Source organism: Poecilia mexicana, unplaced genomic scaffold, assembly GCF_051168715.1.
Source record: "Poecilia mexicana isolate PSO_F unplaced genomic scaffold, ASM5116871v1 scaffold_2, whole genome shotgun sequence".
NCBI lineage: Eukaryota > Metazoa > Chordata > Actinopteri > Cyprinodontiformes > Poeciliidae > Poecilia > Poecilia mexicana.
The window spans coordinates 8,314,566-8,328,926 of record NW_028263371.1 but is presented as its reverse complement, the minus strand read 5'-3'; the positions used below and the strand labels follow the sequence as shown (position 1 = coordinate 8,328,926).

Here is a 14,361-nt window from a genome sequence, read left to right as displayed (position 1 = left end):
ATCCAGCCAGATATATATTACATAAATACATTAAAACATCAGTTCATGGCCAGTCACTCACATTTCCTGCAAATTAGGTGAGACAGCAGATCCACCTGGTTGGAGTTAAAAGATAAAATAAGGTGATGCCGTTCCAGTATAATCGTCAACTCTGTGCTAAATCCATGCTGAAGCGATTTGACATGATTATCGAGGCAAAATGCACCGCAGGATTATCAACATAATCTGCATCCCGGCGTCTCCTCAGAGGGAGGGAGGGATGGAGAGGCAGCTGCTCAGCGACAGGAAGGATTGCCAAATACGGCGTCTCTGCGCTCTGAAACTCGTCTCTCGTTTTTTTTTTTTTTCCCCGTCTCGTCCGAGTTCAAAGAGAGGACACCTGACTGCGTTTCAAAAGGAAACAGGATACACTCACACACACACGAAGACACACTCCACACCTACCCAGAGACCCCTTAGGACAGGGCCGCTCCACCGTCTCTCCCTTCAGAGTCGGAGGCCACTGAACTCCTCGTGCAACGCGGCCCTCGCACCCGCCCACCTGACCGGGCCCGCCGGGGGCCAGGGGGACCCGCAGCGGAGGCCGCGGGGTCAGCGGGACCATGGCTGTGATCGGACCCCTGTTGATGACACCGATGGGGTGCGAGGCCGACGGGCGCACCGGCGTGAGAGCGACTGTCGCCGTGTAGGAGCGCACAGTGGTCATCAGAGAGGACAGGGGACCTGCAGGGACAGAGACGACACGCCTGTGTTCTGACCTGACACTCTGATGTGTTCATGTTCCCTGACAGTTTTCACATCTTGTTACGTCACGTCCCCAAACCTCAGTTTACGTCGTTTATATTTTCCACATAGAAGACAGACGACACAAGGGATGAAAAAAGATTTTCAGAGATGGAAATATTTGAGAAAACAGCTAAAAAATAAATTGAAAAAAAAGGTCTGCTACGCGTTGGTGTTTGTATTTATATCCAACTTTTACTGAGTCATTATGAGGTGGCTTGTCATGATCAAGAAATTGCCAGAAATGATTGAGGTAATCAATAACAGTGTTGCTGCTGTTTGGCATTTTGATAATGCCAACATTTGCTCTCTGAAAGAACCGTAGAGGGAGCAAACATTCAAACTGTTTAAATAAAAAAATAAAATAAACAAAACAACCAAAAACAATAAATACAACAGAACAAAAGAAAACATACACAACTCAAACCACAAATGAAACAGAAAATGAAGTCTGTGAATAAAATTGCCCTTAAAAAAAATGTTAATCATCAGAATGGAAATGATTGCGCTAATTTAAATTTGTCTTCCAGCTACTGATTTATTGCTTATTTATGGGGGAAAACGACAAGATATTTTTCCCCCCACAGTTTTATTTATGCAATAATTCAGCTTCAGTTAGAAACGGATTAAATGCCATTAATCAGTGGGATTTAAATCTGGGCTTTGACTGAGCCACACCAATACGCTTCTTGATCTAAACCACCGTCTGACCAGAGCGCCGCCTCCCTCACGGTCAGCATGTCTCCTGTAGGGACTCTGGCAAAGCGCAGCCTGTTGAACTTCATTTTGTTTCGGGGTATCAGAGTAATGGAGGATGGATATGAATAAGAAAATGAAGTCATATTTTTACTGAAGTGAAAATAAAAGAGCAGTATATTCTCTCCTCTCCATGAGTTCCTCCTGTTGGCCCAGATCCAAATAAAACACACTGAGGTTCGAGGCGATGCCTCTGAAAATGTGAAAAGGTTTTAAAAAATTTTTCCCCAAACATATTTGCATGTGTCCTATAACATAATTTGTTGCTTCCTCACCTTTAGTTGGCGGTGGCGGTGTGAAACTCAGAGGGTAGCGCAGCATGTAGTAGTTGTTCCACACGTACAGCTGGTTGTCTCTGGGGTTGTAGTCGATGGAGGAGATGTACTGGTACGGGTTGGGGAACGGTATCTGGACGGGCAGCTCCTGACCCCGGCTGGTGTCGTAGGCGTACACCACCATGTTGCTGCTGGCGCGGCTGTCCGCCTGGCCCTCGTCGTCCTGGAAGACGGAGCGCACCGCGTAGAGGACGCCGCAGGCCATGAAGGCGTTGCTGGCGCCGCGCTTGTCGAAGCCCGTGGCCCAGGTGCCCTCGAAGCGCAGCGTGTACGGGTTCACCTGGAATAAAACCCAGTGGCACTTCAGCTGCTTTTCTTCTCGCTCCGCTCCTGCTATCGATCCGAGTTCGGTCCTCCTACCTGGCTGACCACGATGCGTCCATTATTGGCTTCTGTGGAGTAGATGACCCAGAGCCCGTTCTCGTCCACCGCCAGATCGATGTCCGACTTTCCTCCCCAGCGGTAAGGAGAGGTGTCGTGGTAATTGGCGTTGACGACCACCGCCTCGCCGCTCTTGATGCGAGTGCGCAGGTCGTATTTGACCAGATTGCGAGTTCGCTCCTTGTTGTAAAACACAGCTCCGTCGTACACCACAAAACCCGTGCCGTCCACACGACTCGGCAACCTGGGACAGAGGAAGAGGACGGATAATATCCATTTGATTTGGCATGTGGGCAAACTGTAAACTAGGTAATATAGCTGACTTTTATAACCATTTCCAGGCCGAAATGATACATCTACGACATCGATTTTCCTTTATAATAGGTTTTTCATACTGAGATGTTTGTAACTATGCCACATAAGAGAAATTTAAAAGTTTACCAGTGGTGGCACACTTTTTAATTTGAAAAATATGTTATTTATACATTTTTAGTCAAACTGTCTTGTTTTTATGATGGAGGCTAAGAAAAATAGAGCAGAATATGAGACTAAAGTCGCACAACAGTAAGTAGAAATAATAGGAGAATATAGTATAACAATACAAGAAAAAAAGACTTAATAATGCAAAAATTAAGTCACAATGTTACCAAGATAAAGTCAGAATAATCCGAGATGAAGTTGCACGACAAAAAGCCATAATAAAAATAAAATCATAACATTGTGACAATAATGTTATAAAATTAGGAGAGATGCAAAATTACAAAGAAACAAGTAAAATCATGAGAAAAAAGATCTGAAGACCGACTCGCCTAGTCGAAATGGACTCATTTTATGAGAATAAAGTTCTAATAAAAGTCATATGACACACACACACACACACACACACGCACACACACGCACACACACACACACACACACACACACACACACACCTGTGTTGTACGATGGTGAGGCAATGACATTTTTCCACTCTGGTGGACAAAATAAATGTTCAGCTTCTATTCTGTTCTGTTCTATTCTATTCTATTCTGTTCTGTTCTATTCTATTCTGTTCTATTCTATTTTATTCTATTCTATTCTGTTCTATTCTGTTCTATTCTGTTCTATTCTATTCTGTTCTATTCTATTTTATTCTATTCTATTCTATTCTATTCTGTTCTATTCTATTCTGTTCTATTCTATTCTGTTCTATTCTATTTTATTCTATTCTATTCTATTCTGTTCTATTCTATTTTATTCTATTCTATTCTGTTCTATTCTATTTTATTATATTCTATTCTGTTCTATTCTGTTCCAGAGAGCAGAATTCACCATGTCATAAATCACAGGAAGTTGTCCAGGTCCTGATGAAGCAAAACGTCCTCACACCGTCACACTATAACTACCATCCTTGACTCTGTATTTAATAATTACTTTTTGGAAATTCTGTGTTACTCTTCAATGCCAGACGGACCAAAACACACACACATATTTTAAAAAGTCTCATCCCTCCATGTAGCATTTTCTCAAAGGTCTTGTGGAAATGTGTGGAACTCGTCTCTCCGCTGTCGCATGTTTACACCGGAGGGGATGAGGGCGATGATGCTTTCTGGGTTTCTGAGTGCGAGTGCTACTGGTCCAACAGCAATCAGAGCCGGGTCCAAAGACAAACTCACTTGTAGGTGGTGGTGACTCTGTTCTGTCGGAGGTCGTCCCACGAGGCGTACTCGTATAGGACCTCGGTTCTGTACGGCGTCCACGGCATGACGTACAGCCTGTCTCCGGCCTGCAGGGGGTCTTTGCACCAGGCCCCGGACTGATGCTCCGCCTCCAGGAGCGAGGAGTCTGGCTGGATGCTGAGAAGCGAGCCGGGGCACACGAAAACTAAGAGCCGGGCGTTAGGAGAGCAGGTGGAAAGCAGCATGAGAGAAACGGGGAAGAGAACGGAGGCAACGTAAGAGGAAGAGAGGAGGAGGAAAGCAGAGGCAGGTGTCAGGAGGGGGGGGGGAAGGATGAATGAAAGCAAGAAGGGGGAAAAAATGAATTGAATTATAGATGACAATGCAGAGATTCGGAGAAAAAGAAGAATGGGGAGAAGAAGAGAGAGATTTAAAACACCTCTGATTTCAGGTGACAGGTGACAGAAGAGACGAATAAGTGTCGAAAAGTCACACACTGTATGTGTGAGCGTGTGTGTGTTTGTGTGTGGTGATTAATACAACAGGGACACTGCAATGAAAGTTGTATAAGTGCATTTAAGTGTTTCATGTGTGTGAGTGTGTTTGCGTGTGTGTGTGTGTGTGTGTGTGTGTGTGTGTGTGTGTGTGTGTGTGTGTGTGTGTGTGTGTGTGTGTGTGTGTGTGTGTGTGTGTGTGTGTATGTAAGGGGAGTGGGGGGTGGGAGGAGGGGGGACGGAGGGGGTTAGTGCAAAAAGAGTGAAGAAGAGTGTGAGGTAGAGTCAGGGACGCAGAAGGCGGGGCTAAAGTTTGCCTTGAAGTGAATGAGAGGGCAGGTTAGTTTACGCCGGGCACAACGATTGGTCCACCCACATGTCAATAACTGCATGGACACATATGTAGACTGGACGGTCCCACACTGGCATGCAAAGAGGCATGCACACACACACGCACGTACGTACGTGCGCACACACACACACACACACACACACACACACACGCATTCTCGCATGTAAGCGGTGCTTGGTAAGCACGCACATCCAGACGAATAAACAACCACACACACGTTTCGTCTTATTTTTCCTATGAAGATAAATAAGGGGCTCTTCCTATAAGGGAAGAAAAGGGAAAATAAGCATGACGAGGATGACTGGAAAAGAAGGAAGGAGGAAAGGAAGGAAGGAAGGAAGAAAGAGCTGGTAAAGAAGGTGTTCGTGTTTGTGCGACCAGTTGTGGGGGTTTTTTGTGTGTGCACAGAAAGACGAAGAGAAAGAGGAGAGGAGGAAGAGAGAGGAGGAGAGGTGCAGAACCTGGATAAAATTGGATCAAAAAGACGGCTTTGGATACAACAAGAGATGGATAAAATGTGGAGAGAAAAAAAATATCAAAGAACTGTGTGAAAAATGAAAAAATAAATAAATGAAACAAAAAAAAAAGAAGAAGGGGTGAGGGGGCGAGGAAGGGGGGCAACATCCAGCATGATTACGAAACAACGTCCTAGGGTTGGAGGAGGAGAGAAATGATAGGATAGAGGAAGAGGAGAAGAGTGGAGAGGTAGAAGAAGAACAAGAAGAAGAAGAGAAAAGAGGGGGGGCTGGGGGTAAGGAGAGATCAAGATGCTACAATGTTTTGTCTTTACCTTTTTGGTCCACTTCTACTCAAGCATAGGAAAAAAAAGAGGGAGAGAAAGAAAGAAAAGTCAGAGGGTGAAAGAAGGGGGGAGTGAGAAAGAGAGAGAAAAGGAAAGCAAGAAAGAAAGAAAGGAAGGAAGAAAGAAAGAAAGAAGCAAAGAAAGGAGGAAAAAGAAAGAAAAAGTTGCACAGATAAAGATTTCGGAGCTCATTCTCACCACAAACATTATTGTTCATGTAAAAAAAAGAAAGAAAAAAAAGAAAAAAGAGAAAGATAAAGAAACCCCGACATACTCCGCTCTTCTCCTCCTCCTCACCCCTCACCACCTCCCTCACCCCTCCTCCCCCAATTATCCCCCCGTTTTTCTTCCTCCTCCCCCCTCCCCCCGATCTCTCCTTCCCTCAATCAGGCTCCTGTGGAGAAAAGAGAGCAACTCCTGTGGCGTGAATCTGCAAAAGAGAAGCACACACACGCGTGCACACTCAAGCGCTTACCCCCCCTCCCGCAGACACACGCACACACACACGCACACACCTACACGCTTGCAGACACGCGTGACATTTTATGACAATTTGCAAATGCCCCACGGTTTGTTTTCTTCACTTTTTCCCCCCTTTCTCTGCACCCCCTGTCCCTCCCTCTCCCCCTCTCTCTCCATCCTACTTTCTGTTTGTGATTCACACACACCAACATGCACACACACTCTTCCTGAGAAAAAAAAACATCTCATAAAACATCTCACTTTTAAAAATATATATATATCCATCAATCTCTCGGGGAAATAGCTGACATCAGAAGGTGAAAGATCAAAAATCAAACCTGCATCATGACATAAGTAGGTTAAATCTGTGTTTCGTGTGTGTCACTGTGTCCTTTTTTTTGTTTTTGTGTTTGTGTGTGTTCAATTGCATATTAACGCGTACTCACTGTAAGGGACACACTCGTACTGGATCTCCAGGTACTTGTACGTTCCGGGGCAGGGGTCTGGGAAGACGTCGACCCCAGCGACCACCACACACTGAGTCCGGTTGTTACATCTGAGGAACAGAACGGACGGATTGATGAGTCGGTCGATGAAACTGATGGAGTTAGAGGGAGGGGAAGAGAAAGGAAGTCGAGGGAGTAGCACAGAAAAAGAAGAGGCGAAGGATGGGCCATTTGCCTACTCTCTCTCTCTCTCTCTCTCTCTCTCTCTCGCTGAATATTGATCAGTTCTTCGAGGAAAACGCTGCTGAGTACACAGCTAAACATTCTGCAGTACTTACACACACATGACACACAAGCCCAAGTATTGGTTTGGTGTAGTGTTTCCAACTAATCCACATTTATTATGTACGGCAACACACCGACACGCTGCGCACAAACCAGCAATAGCGTTAAACAGTTGACCTGCTTCCATCCAGAGCGCCCTCACATGTTGAAATAATTCTGGCGTTGCTCAAATGCCTCTTTGACAGGTTTTTTTAATATATAAATATATTTTGTCATGATACAGAAAGGAAATTGAGTGGGGTTTTTTTTCCACTGGTGACAGAAAGTAGCGTATAACTGTGACACATAGAAAAAAGAATGTGAGGTTTTTTGAAGTTTTGTATGATTTTTAAAAAGTCTGAAAAGTGTGGCGTGCATGTAAATGTGTAGAGCCCCACTCGGTTAAGTGTTTGTAGAACCCCCTTTAGATGTAAATACAGCTGGAGGACCTTTGGCTCAGATCTGAAGAGTGAAAATACACAACCGGGCATCTTTGAAAAGCATAAATGGAGCCTCATGCGCGACCAAGGAGAATCCAGCAAGTGGTTTCTGAATGGTAAGTCAACAACGAAACACCTGTCTTTTCCAGCAGCCACTGTACAGTGGATGCAGTGGTAAAACCAGCTGACAAGAGGTGCTGGAGCTCGGCTGGGGTTGCTAGGTAACGTTACAGTGCCTGTCGATTGCGGCATAACAACTGAGAGAGACCAAAAAAAACGTTCATTTTTTTTATTTAAAAAAATGGCTGGGTGTTTGTTTTGTTTTTTTAGAAGCTTTTGCTGTTTTTAGACACAGTTGAGATGCAAAAACCTGCAAAATGCAAATTTTACATCCCGTTCCCCTTTGAGGTACTTGCTTGCACTGGATTTCATCTAGAAGCTGAATGTGCGTGCCCTAAATTTCAGATTTTTCACTAAGAGTAAGAACATTTGAAAACCATACCTGATTTTTTATTTTTTTCACTTTGCAGTTTCGTGCTATTTTCAGTTGGCCTGTCAAACAAGATCCCAACACGAAACAGGAAGTCCTTGTTTGTAACGCGATGTAAGGTAAGAGAGGCAGCGCGCGTTATTCTCCTCACCCAGCGAACAAATCACACAGCTCAGCGGATACAAACCTCTGGGACATGATCTTTAGGGCATCAGGAAGGTAACACTGTGTGTTCTCCATCTGGAAGGGGTCGGCGTCACAGATCTTGTCGTCGGTGCGTCCGTAATTGGCCGTCTCCACCATCACAACATCACTTCCTGGGCAGCGCAGCTCTATGGGGTAGCCCTCGCACGCCAACTCCCTGCGCAGCAGCCCGAACGGCATGGCGGCCCGAGACATGGCTGCATGAGAGAGAGAGAGAGAGAGAGGCAAAGAGCGCCGTGGCAAAGGAATGTATGGGGGGGATGCAGAAAGACATGAGGAAAAATCAAATTCATGATCAGTTAGCAATTATTTGAACAATTTTCATTCTAAAAATAAAAATCGTTGTCGCAAAGGTGCTAAAACAAAATGTTTTTAAATGCAGACGCAGCACAAGAAAGTGGAAAAACATGGACGTAAATGAATAGATGAAATTTCAAAGAGCCTCTTCATAATGTCTTAAAGAGGCTCATTATTCCCTCAAAACACTTGAAGCTCATCATTTCTTTGACCATTTTTTTTCTTCATACTTTAAGCTTAATGGATATTGAGTCAGAACAACAAATTAAAAATACCGAGCATGACTCATGAAACCAGCGCTGCGCTTCGTGATGCACAACACATAAAGATGGCAGCTAAAAGTATTTATCATTAAGTGTAAAAAACAAAAACTGGGATTTTAAAATGCTACACATTGGGAAGCGTTTTTGGATTTCCTGTCCAAATGTTTAGAGTAATTTTGGACTTTATTATTATTTTTTAACATACCATCCGCTGTATTTGTAAAAGGACATTTAAAAACAGCAATTACTGCTGACCAAAGGGCTGCACAATGAAAACAAAATAACAGAGAAGATAAAAACAACTGTAGAATAAAGCAAAGTATGATTAAAACCACAGAGCAAAAGTGACTTTAAGATTTATGAACAGCAGATAAATAGCTCACTTTTATAGAAAGATAAGTGGACAGACTATTAGGAGCAACTGGTCCTGGATGAGGTTTTGGGAGACAGTTAAAACATCGGATGAGCTAAGCTCAGAGTGTGTGATGAGATAGAGAAGAGATTTTTAAAAAGGTGGGAATGCCATTTAAACTTTTGAAAGCAAGTAAATTTTTCTCAAAACACATTCTAACGTGGACAGGAAGCCAGTGACGAGGCATTAAATCTAGAGCCAGGTGTTGAAAGTCATTAAGAAATCTTGCAGCAGCATTTTGTGCCAACTGTGAACGGCTAAGACTAATTTAAAGAGAATTACAGAAATCTAAATGCTCTCCCTAGGCGTGACGGTGTTGGAAGGAGAGAATTCATTTTGGCCAGCCACCTCGGGTGGAAAACAAAAACAGGATTTGACAGCTGAATTGACTCAACTTTGAGGCCAGAGTCGATACAACTTTCATTAAATTTAAGCAACCCGAGTGGAGCGCCCTCCATCCCCTCTCATGTGGCCGAGGCAGCTCAGACAAGGTTGAGCAGAGGGCGACCTGTTCCGCTTGAAAGGAAAATAAACTTGGTAGTCATCAGCATAAAAAATGAAAGGCCGTGGTTTATTAAAAAAAAATAGCGCCAAGAGGCGATAAATTGATCATGAAAAGTAGCGGATCAAGCACAGAGCCCTGCGGTACTCCCCAAGGGAGAGAAACTGGGAGGGGGTAAAATCCTGAACTCTCACAGACATTCCTGTGTGTGAGGAAGGCTCTAAACCAGTGATGCCTTCACGCTGCTGAAAGATGATAATATGGCTCAGAGTATCAAAGCTATCAGTGAAATATAACAGAACATGAAGCAGAAGCACAAAACTAAAAAAACCCAACATGCTGGAAGACTTCCAAAATGATTTAAGGAATCCCTTCTCTTCTAAAATTAGCAAAAGCTGCTGGGCCAAAGCCAGTTTTGTGTTTTTTTGTTTGTTTTGTTTTTGTTTTTTGCCAGCAGAGTTTGAACAACAGCGTGTTTAAAAGCATTTGGCACTGGAGTAGAATGTCAATAATGGTGAAAATTGTGAGATTCAGCTGTTGGAGAAACCTCCTTAAGAGTCTGGTGGTTTCAACCTGGCAACCAGTTTCTGTAAACAGGTGAGGGACGCAACAACGTTGTTTTCGTTGCAATAAAATAACCTTTTAGTGAGAGGAAAAATAAGAATGTTTTAAAGATGCCACAAAGTTTTAAATTCCTGTTTGTGACAAGAGCGTAGAGGCCCCACTTCAAAGCACAACATTAAATATTCAGCATTGCTTGCAAAGAAGAAACACCTTGATGTAATAAAGACTGAGAAAAGTCAAAACAAAGTCTTTAGTCTGTGGTTTGCATAACTCCTCTTTCAGGCAGCACACAATCAGGTGCGTTTTAGCGCTCAATGTGTTTATTATACTGAAGTATTAAACTCTTTAAAATGCTAGCTTTTAGCATTTTAAAAACCAAGGATTTTTCTTTTTAATCGGATGTTTCAAAGGTTGCTGACTCGCAAATTTAATTGCGATGACTGCATGCGGTAGCTGTGGAGAGGAAGACGTACGATGCGTCAAAGAAAACCTGGTGGTGGCAGCATTAGGCTGCGGTGATGTTCTTCAGCAGGAGAAAAAGAAGTTGATCAGAGTCGATGATGATGATGATGATGACGGACGGCACTAAACAAGGTTTGTCTTTTTCCTCTCGCTTCACACCTATGCACTTCTTCACGTTGGTCTATTACGCAGAATCCCAAACGAAATACACTGAAAATCCTTGTTGCAATGTGAAAACTATGTAAAAGTTCAAGGGTAATGGATTCTTTTCCCAAGTCAATTTATGTGACACTTTGCTTAAAACCGGTGGAGGGAAGGCTGCAACGCCCCGAGACTGCGTATCAAGCTTTAAAGATGAAATCCACATTGAAATTCCAGCTTGGTTCTCACTGGATGAGCTGCCACTCGCCTTCCAAGCCTGATAAAATGCATCCGTCACGCCTCCTTTTATCCACACTTTAGTGCTCCTGTCAGTTTCGGAGCCTTTAGTGCAAGATGCTCTAATAGGTATATATGCAGCCTTTTTGGAATCAGTTTTTGGGGGCTGTGATAAATGCTCCTGCTCCAGGTAAAGCAAACACTTAAGCTTTTTTTTTTCCATCTGGGGATATGACATGAATAAGTCATGGCAAATTTGAGCTCTTTTGTTAATGAATACAAACGACCGGTAAAGAGTGATTTTATTGTGTACTGGTTGTACATTTTGTCACACCTGAATACCAATGTGCAGGATTTAACCTTTCATGCATGAATTATGATCCTTTGTGTCAGGATTTTTTCCATTCTTTTTTAATTTTTTTGATTTTCTTAAGGCATAAAAAAAGGTAGGACATTTTTCTATTATTATTTAATTTTTTTTAGGTGATCAATTGTAATTTTCTCCAAATACAAAGTTGTAGTATTGTTCTTTAGGGGTTATCTGATGTCACAATATTTTTTTTTTACCGTCTACAATAGAAGGAGGGACCGGGTCTGTCGGCATGCTTTTTTGCCTGTCGGCCATTTTGGATTTAACAAAAATAATTTCTTGCATTTGCAGCTGATGGCCAGTAGTTGATAATTTATTTTATGATGCATTAGTGTCCACTTCAGTGGTCTGTGTGCATTTATAACAAAAATCCACAATAAGCACAAGAAAATGGCTTTTAGACAGCTGTCCACTGTAGTGACCACTATGCATGAAAGGGTTAAGTGAAAAACGTATAAAGTGTGATTTAAATAAAACTAGTATGGCGTTACAAAAGGACTTTTTAAATAAATATGTCCATTTTTAGCCATGTTCTGACATAACAGAACTTCGGGTTTATTGGGTTCTGTGTGGGTTTGTTTTGGTTTCACCAGGCTCCGTTCTGTGCTTCAAACGGAGCACCAATATTCATGCTAAAGAGACATTTGCATGAGAAATTGAGCCAGTTCCTTTTAATTACCTGTCCCGATTTCATCAGTCATTAATTACCATGCCTGGGAATATTGATACACGCTAATGATTCCCCTGTGGATGTTGTAACAATTTGCTCAGATTGCCTAATTCAAACCCTGCAAAGATCAATGTTGGCCCCACAAATAAGGCTCTTAATGAATATAAAATATATATTTTTAAAACCACGTGCCCCTGGACTGTAACTGCACTTTGGATTCTGCATGCCGTCGGATCTGATAAGTTTATTAATTTTTCTTCTTGTTGCTGTTTTTTATTTGTTGGTTTTTTTCACAGAATGAAGGTCTTTTCTGTCAGAAGGTTGTGAAAACAAAACAGCTTGGCAGGTTTCGATTCCTCCTCTTTGAGGGCCGTATTGTAACACGACCCGAGCAAAGTGAATCTTTACATGTCAGGAGAAAATCCCATTATCGTCACCGTAATCCAGCTTCCCACTTTGGCTCCAGTATCGTGCACACGCGGCAAGGAGGCCGGCTCTTGAGCGTCTCGGCCATGACGCGTCGCTGTCCACGGTGCTGAATAGCTGAACTTCAAATCTTTCCAGGTGTCATTAGTTATTTTATTTTTGTTTAATTTAAAAACACATGTTTATCCCCTGGCCTTTTGGACAAAGTGAGTTATTTTAGTGGCATCTACTCTCCTTATTTATATCTGTGTTGTTGTTGTTTTTTTAACTTTGTTATTCCTTTAAATTAATCTAATTGTGATGTTTTACTTTGCTTGTTGTTTTTAAGGTAGTTTATAGATGAATGTGATTGGTTAACTGATCTGCACTGAGGATCAACCAGGATCAACTGACCTTTAGCTTTGCAGATCTTATAACAGTGAAGTGGTTCGACCCTTAGACCGTTATCAGTGAAATCGTAAGTAACTATATGTGGAAAGTTTGGACTTTCAGGTGCTTCCATTCACTACAGGGTTCGTTCAAATATCTTTGAAGAAACCTAAAAGTCTTGTGAGAAAATAACTCTGGACAGACTTAGAGTTTGACAGAGGATTTCATCATACTTGTTATTACTGTACTGACGCAACGTATTATGTGTAGAAAACGAATATTTTCAACCACGTCCACTTCCTCCTGTGTTGTTTTACATAACCACAGAATGATCAACAAACGTAAAATATTATAGTGACACTGGCTGAATGTTAGAGTAAACACTGCTAATCAGAACTTAGGCAAAAATCACACCTGAGTGTCACAGTTTTAGTCCCAAATTACGATTTTGTTTTTTGTCACAGTTCTGATTCACTTGTGTGGTGAAAAACAGAGGCTGAGCTCATCACTGTCTGACTGACTGGCCTTTACTGAAACATTTTGCCTTTCGTATTGTCATGAAGTGTGTTTAAATTTAAAAACTGACGCCAAACTTGCAATGCATTAATCATTGAGATGATTATTGGGATTGGCTGATTCTTAGCAAAACCAGCTTCATTATAAATGGAGGTTAAAATTGTAATTTGATCCTATTCTAAGGGCAGAAAAATTTAAAGTCTTCTAAGGAAACTAACTTTACACAGATGTAAAGAGATGTGACAGAGACTGTGTCCAAAGAATATCAGCTTGACAGCTAGAATATTGCGGTGCGTTTAAACCTTTGCGAGTGAAAGTGGAGTGATTATATGAGCTTTTCAGCTACTTCCATTCACTGGTACTCAACCTTTTCCCAATCTCAGTAAAGCAAAAATTTTCTGGTGACAGAGCACAGCAGAGTACTCAAAGTTGAAAAAGAAATGCAAAGCTCTAGCTCTAACTGAATATTCCTCTAATTTTAGCACCACTAACTTTTTAATTTATTTACTTTTTTCTTACTATCAAACTTACCTTGACCAGAGGGGGCGACTTGAGACAGGGTGAGAACCCCCACTGCCATGCACCACAGAGACACGGCCATGCTGAGCAGGAAGAGCTGGGACTTCACACCAGCAGCTGCAATTTGAGACCCTGGGGAGGGAGACAGAGAGAGCATCGGTAAAAAATGAGAGTGAAGAGCTGCATTGTCTTCTGTTTGTGTGCGTGCGTGCGCGCGAGCTGATGCAGGATGATCGGTAACCCACACAGAAAATGAAATGGATGCACGTGAAACAACATGGCAGAGCAGGAAGGGAGACAGAGTAATAGGGAGAGGCAGAGAGCAAAAAACAGAGATAACAATTGAACAATCCGTGCAGTGAAAAATCACTCAATCTGCTGCTGCCATGGCGACGGCGCAGGGCAGTCTCAAGGAGAAAGACGGAGGGAAAGGGGAGCGAGGAGGAGAGATACGCCGCCTTTATTTTGTCTGGGAGGGAGTGAGCGCGTTATCAGAGAGAGTTCGTGTTTTAAGTCCACAATTAGCCAGAGGCGAAACTGGCCGCTGACCCATGAAAGAGCCTTAATCTCTCACCATCACACCATCGCGCTCTCTCTCTCTCTCTCTCTCTCTCTCACTCGCACACACACACACACACACACACACACTCGTGTGCAGAGGCAGACGGCTACACTCAGTTTAGGCC

The 14,361-nt window shown here is 42.7% G+C and overlaps 1 protein-coding gene across 1 annotated transcript in view; it reads right to left on the bottom strand.

Annotated features, from left to right (window-relative positions):
- Window positions 1-13,990, bottom strand: part of adgrl1b (adhesion G protein-coupled receptor L1b) — a 31,731-nt gene extending 17,741 nt beyond the window's left edge. Inside the window, exons 1-8 of the mRNA XM_088010036.1 lie at window positions 13,688-13,990; window positions 7,911-8,124; window positions 6,470-6,579; window positions 5,550-5,564; window positions 3,911-4,118; window positions 2,235-2,499; window positions 1,815-2,154; window positions 445-723 (exon numbers count right to left, since the gene is read on the bottom strand). Coding sequence (XP_087866162.1) covers window positions 445-723; window positions 1,815-2,154; window positions 2,235-2,499; window positions 3,911-4,118; window positions 5,550-5,564; window positions 6,470-6,579; window positions 7,911-8,124; window positions 13,688-13,832 — 1,576 coding nt within the window. The 5' untranslated portion in view covers window positions 13,833-13,990. The remainder of the gene's footprint in view (window positions 1-444; window positions 724-1,814; window positions 2,155-2,234; window positions 2,500-3,910; window positions 4,119-5,549; window positions 5,565-6,469; window positions 6,580-7,910; window positions 8,125-13,687) is intronic.
- Window positions 13,991-14,361: the final 371 nt, after the last annotated feature.